At 40.5% G+C, this 6,449-nt stretch overlaps 1 protein-coding gene across 1 annotated transcript; it reads right to left on the bottom strand.

Moving 5' to 3' along the window:
* Positions 1-431: 431 nt before the first annotated feature.
* On the bottom strand, positions 432-4,719 carry LOC308101346 (uncharacterized protein; the record flags this gene model as incomplete). The annotated part of the gene is made up of 8 exons (XM_080450770.1): positions 4,583-4,719; positions 4,221-4,310; positions 2,355-2,675; positions 2,086-2,219; positions 1,850-1,953; positions 1,506-1,617; positions 1,284-1,310; positions 432-590 (listed from the first exon to the last, which is right to left on the bottom strand). The coding sequence occupies exons 1-8, from the start codon at positions 4,674-4,676 to the stop codon at positions 432-434; spliced, it is 1,041 nt and encodes a 346-aa protein (XP_080306896.1). The 5' UTR covers positions 4,677-4,719.
* Positions 4,720-6,449: the final 1,730 nt, after the last annotated feature.

Genomic DNA, 6,449 nt, shown 5'->3' with positions numbered 1-6,449 from the left:
CCAACCAACAGTAGCTGTACCAACACACCAGCTAACTAATGCATTGTGAGCACAGAACTCTTTCACAGATCCACTGGTAATTGCGAGTACAATATGCGTCGTTCCATTCTTTAGGACACATGAGTCCCATTGTGACAGGGGGGAAAACGGGGTATTCTTATTATTTTTCTGTCATTTATTTATGCATGTTTTTCATCTCTTAACCCCTTTTAAAGCTTGTATTTTGATGTCTTAATGTATTCGTTTATTGTTGGACAATGTTTTCCCCGGTCCCCAAGCCACTTAGCAGCAATGACAGCTAACAGCTGAGACGCTGACAGACACTCGGGCGTGGTCCCCACTGCCCAATCCCCTAGTAGGCGACGTCACCGGCGGCCAATCGAGAGTGAGGAGGGCGCGGTGAGCAGGACATGAACTAGAGCCGCGCTCATTCAAAAAGGAGACAGCAAAGAGGAAGGTTGTGTGTAGGAGCTGGTGAGGAAGCCGAGTGTGAACCGAGAAAAAGACCAGTGCATTGGGGCGGTAAGAGGGACCAAGGGCGAGTACTCACACCACCGAGACAGTGTGAGACGCCGTGTGGACGAGGAACTCTGCGAGAGACCAGAGCATGCAGAGGAGGAGATGAGCCTGGAAAAGCAGTGAATTCAACAGTGACCAAGTGATCGAACGGGGAGAGGGACCTGGAGCGAGCCAAGGACGCCGGGGTGGCTACAGTGTTGCACGCGCAACCAACGCAGCGGCAGGTTAATACCTGCCGTCGTTGTAAGTACTGTCTTATGCAACACTAGCTCCCACTGAGTTAGAGCCTCGCAGTATATTATCTGGGAACGGATGAACTGGCCCCTGCTTTTGTGATTTCAGATTGAAGATGATGTGGAACTAGAAGATTACAGAAGATTACCTGCTTGGTCCTCTCCCCACCGAAAACCCCCCATTTGCACTCATGAGTTTGGTCTTGAAGTTATTATAGCACACAGCGCACTTTAACAGCATTTGGCACTTTACTTAAATGAAGTTATTGTTGCGCCCTGTTATTTTGCACTCTGCTATCATTTGCACATGTCCAGCCCCATTATCTTTTTGTATTGCATTTTAGTTAGTTAGTTGGCGCCATAGGAGTTTAGGATTATATTGTGTTTCTTTCTTATTTGTATTTTAAAGGCACAGAGGCCTCTTGTATTAGGGAAATTCTTATTAAATGTATATTCACCTTTTTTAGGCATTATCTCCGTTTTCTCCTGGGTTTTAAAAAGTGTTGTTCTCAATTAAGTTTAAGTACTTACCTGGTTTAACTCGAACCTGTGTAGAGCCTGAAAAGAAAGGTGTTAGAGGAGGAGTTCTTAGGCTCCTATAACAAACCTGAGTGGCGTAGTCTGCAAGTGATTTGTACCATTGGTATTCACGATAATTATGCACCCCGCACTTTAATGTGCAACCTATATTTTATTATTGTGAATCCATTGTGAATTTAATTGAAAGGATTAAAAAGGGTGCCATTAAATTGCCAAGTCAAATGTGACACAGTTGGCCACCGTCACACCATTATCAAACATAACACAGTCTTGTGTATTAGGAGGTTGCTTTGCTTTGTTATTAGGCTGACCAGTGCACCAGAACCTGGAGAAGTGAACATTTAATTAATTACAATACCTTTACAAGGAAAGCATTTTCATCCTAAATATTTTGTTCCTTAATCATGACCTCAAATTATATTCTGGTTATATTAGATGCAAATTAGCTGGATAGTGAAGTAGACAATGGACACTGTCTTTGTGACAGTGAAGGGTTGTATTTTAACATTTAATTCAATTTAGAAGAATGAAAGTAAAATGAAGATGATCAGTCTTACGTTGGTGTGGTCAATGGTGTTTCATCTACCCACTGGAAAGACCCTACTCTGTCTTTGTCACTCAAACCCAGCCACACTCTCTTGTTGAAACTGGCAACAAAGTCCTGGACAGAAAAAGTGGCGCATACGCACACACACACACACACACACACACACACACACACACACACACACACACACACACACACACACACACACACACACACACACACACACACACACACACACACACACACCTGTTTGTCTTTGCTCTTCATGACCATCAGGTCTGATTGTCTGTCTCTACACCACCGTCTGCTCTCCTCCCAGGTTTTCCTCTCAGTAGAGATGTAATAACAACCTCTGTCAAATTTCTGCCATCCAGGTGATTCTAACAACAACAAATATAGTTAGCCACTTTTCTTTTTTCTCTCAAATAATGAATAGGAATAATATTCATTATTTGTCTCAATTAATGAATATTGTGAACAACATAACAATGAAGAAACAGTGATGTCTCACTCACCACAGAGCATCATCTTCATGTCATCTCGCTCTTTAGTCAGTTGGCTGTGTCTGGTCTTTAGCTGGTCAAAACTAGTCTGTACCTGATCTCTCTGTTTAGTCAGTTGGCTATTTCTGGTCTGTAGCTGGTCATAACTAGTCTGTAGCTGATCTTTCTCTTTAGTCAGTTGGCTAGGTTTGGTCTGTAGCTGGTCAAAACTAGTCTGTAGCTGATCTTTCTCTTTAGTCAGTTGGCTATGTCTGGTCTGTAGCTGGTCAAAATGAGTCTGTAGCTGATCTTTCTGTTTTGTCAGTTGGTCTCTCTCCACCATATTAGACTGATCTGTACGGAAAAAACATTGTTTACAAAATGTGAGATCCACTATTTAAAAATAGTCAATTGATATCATTAAAGTATATAGCATGATAGCATATGTATCAGTCATAAGAAGTAAATAATATCTATCTTGAAAAAGGTATTTCCAAAACACTTTGTGCCACGGTGGTCAGTGTTTAGCACTGTTTCCGCACACAGAAAGAAGGTCCTGGATTCAAACCAGACTGGAGTCTTTCTGTGTGGAGTTTGAATGTTCTCCCAGTCTTCACTTGGGTTTCCTCCCACACCAAATCACATGCATGTACAGTATTAGGGACAACCTCCTGTCAGTGGCCTTGAGCAAGGCACTGACATTAGAGCTGGAGCTGGTCCCTGGGTTCTGCTCAGTGGATGCTCACTGCTCCCAATAGTTACAATGGGTCAGATGCAGAGGATGCATTTTCATACAGGTATAGAATAAAGTATAGCTTTATTGTAAAAATTTGTATCCTACATATTAATCAGTGGATATCGATATCCTTGAAAATGCACTTTGTCTCTGGCCACACCCAAACTGTCAACCCTCCTCTCACCAACACCATGAGAGTTACCATGAGAGTTGAATACACTCTGGGCCCTATCTTCCCCTATCTTATCCCTTATGCCTAATCTTATCGTATTATTTTGAAAAACATTTTAAAATAATGAAAATAGCCGATGTACAAGTGTCAAAGTAGAATACAATTTTAAAATGTTTTTCAAAATAATAAAAACTGCCTAATAGGCTACGATTAGGCAGTGCAAGGCACCGTGCAAGATAGGGTCCTCTGTCTAATGCAGTTCACCAGTGGTAAAATATCCTTTTCAAGTGGTGAAGTGAAGCTCTAAGGAATGAGTTTACATTAAGGACCACCGTATTCAAAATCTCATCAGGGTTGCTTTGAGTAATGCATTTGTCATTGTTTACAATGGTTCCTCTAGAGACCAGCTAGCTGAGGTCAGTAAGGTCACAACATGTGTTTAATACCACTTGAACTGATTTGCAATAACATTTATATTTGATTTGACACTACTAATTGTCCAACTAGAAAGGTGTGCTCAGTAGAGTGCAAATCTCCACCAGGAGGTACTGTATGTCCTAATGATAATGGTGATGTATGCAGTGGCATTTCTACCTACAACCATGACAGTGCACCATGTGATTACATCATTTCTACTCTCTCATATTTATTACGATTACGATTAAGAATTACGATTGATCACCAATGAATCAACGCTTGAGGTTTTAAATACAAGTTTTAGGTTTTTGCTGCTGCACACAAGATCTGTAATGCCATTGCCATTAGGGCTAGGATGAGATGTACACAGACACAGTGTACATCTTTATTATCTCTGCCATGATCTCCTGCCAGAGATAATAACTACCAATGCTGCTACAACTACTGTATTGCTGCTGCTACTACAGCTACAACTATATACTAATATACTGATGTATTAGGGGGAGTCATAATGTTTGATCATCACAGATTTAAAACATTGTAATAAAGTACATTGTTATTATACTTGACTTACAGAGATAGAGTGGGACAGCAATGTTGAGGAGAGCTAGAACGGCACAAAGCAATCCAACACTGACTCCAACCCGCCTGCACCGTCTTATGTCTGGAGGACACACACATGCACGCACGCCACACGCACGCACGCACGCACGCACGCACGCACGCACGCACGCACGCACGCACGCACGCACGCACGCACGCACGCACACACACACACACACACACACACACACACACACACACACACACACACACACACACACACACACACACACACACACACACACACACACACACACACACACTCTTGAGTGAGATCTTTGGTTCTCATTTGACAGTAGGCTATTATATTCTCATTTTAGTAAAATCTCTTACCAGACTGTGATGTCATCTGTGGATCTTGGATCCTAACATCTTCATTCATTACATTGTCTAGCTCAAGGTTTTCATAATGTCCAAATGCAGCCATTTCTACATGTATGACTTTAATTCTTCTTGCAGGACATGGCCCACCTCTTCACAAAACACTGAACAAAAGAGATGTGTGGTCTTTCTTTTATTAATGTGCCTCTCTTTCTCTTTTATTTTCGTTTTTTCAAGACAAGAGATGTGTGGTCTTTATTTTATTAATGTGCCTCTCTTCCTCTTATTTTTTGGTTTGTTCCACAGCTGATGGTGAACTAAGAAGGAACTGAAAGTGCTGCCCATCAGTATTTTTAAAGTAATTTTTGCATCCTTGTTTGATATGCATACACTTTTCCCCCCAAAGGTTATCTTGGCTTTATTATTCATATTATATTATTGAATTGTTCTACGTTAGTGTTGTTGTTGTTGTTGTTGATACTGTTTTTAAATACAATTATTGACTTATTTAACCCATTAAAATCCGTGGCCTTTTAGATTTTAGCGTTGACCATTCAAAAATAGCAGATGTACAAGCTGTGTAGCACGAAGTGACTCGCTGCAGCTTGTACATCTGCTATTTTTTAACATTTTTTTAAATCTTGAAAGTGTGAAAACCACTGATTTAGAAGGCATTTGCAGAATCGGCCTCAGGTCTTCATCAGTTGTAATGCTTTTCACTTTCTGGTGGTACTTTATAGAATAGAATACTTAGGCAACAATCAAAAGCACAGTATCAGCAACCAAAAGTGCCAAAATGAATTAAATACAAAAAAGCCGAAGCTTGTTTCCATTGTGGTCCATTATAAAACACCCAACACCCAACAGGCTACAGTATTCAAACAACCAAACGGCTGGTGCTACTGTAGATCTCACCAGCCTTTGAAAACGGTTAAAGGAGCATTTCACCCCTGGAAGAACTTACAGTCACTCAATGTTAATGATATTTGTAGTAGATAACAGTAGCAAAATTTGAAATTTGCACCCTATGGCCAGAAAAATATAAGTCTGTGTGTTTGACTGGGGTTTGACTGGACTGCTGCATTACTACAATGACCATAATGCTTTGGGGCACTGCCCTTCCTTGTGGGGAGGAGAGGCTGCGTGGGTTGCGTGGTCTACATTGTAACTTTCCCCTCCCAGTTCTCACTACAACAACATCAACACATGTTCTCCTCAACATTTCTTCCCACCATGAAGACAGTTCGGTGCTGGTGATGTCCATCTACTCGAGGAGTCCGGACATCCATGGGGATGCAGCATAGTCAACAATATAATAAAACAAAACAAAACGTTTCATACTTCATACTCTATGTCACATGTGACTCCTTATTTCTGAGAACATAATGTTTCACTGTTATTTCCAGGTATATTCTTTGGACTAAACTTACAGAAAACATGATGTGCATTACTTTAGATGACTTGCTAATGTTTAAATACTCTTGTCATACACAGCCTAATCGTTGTTGTTTTTTTGTTCAACTGAGACCATTTCATGCTTTTAATTGGTGTATATGGATAATATTAGGTTTTACAGTAGCCTATTGTATCTAAGACCAGTAAAGTTTAATCCAATGTGCTGGGGTCCCCAGCAAAAAATGATTACATGTAGAAGTAAATACCAATAGAATGTTCTCCTATCTCCTATATCATGAAACGGTTAAAAAAAATACTTATAGAATTGGTTGTCCATACATTTTGTCATTATAAATGCTTACACAATGTAGAATATACCATGATCAATGAGTAGAGCAAGCAGTGTGTAAATGTAACCGTTTTATTTAGAAAAATAATATATATGGCTGTAGTCCCAGGTCTTCATCAGCAATTCCTACCATTC

This window comes from Gymnoscopelus braueri (genome assembly GCF_963280865.1).
Source record: "Gymnoscopelus braueri genome assembly, chromosome: 15".
In the NCBI taxonomy this organism is placed as follows: Eukaryota; Metazoa; Chordata; class Actinopteri; order Myctophiformes; family Myctophidae; genus Gymnoscopelus; species Gymnoscopelus braueri.
The sequence above is the reverse complement of the archived record's forward strand: the minus strand, read 5'-3'. Positions and strand labels throughout refer to the sequence as shown.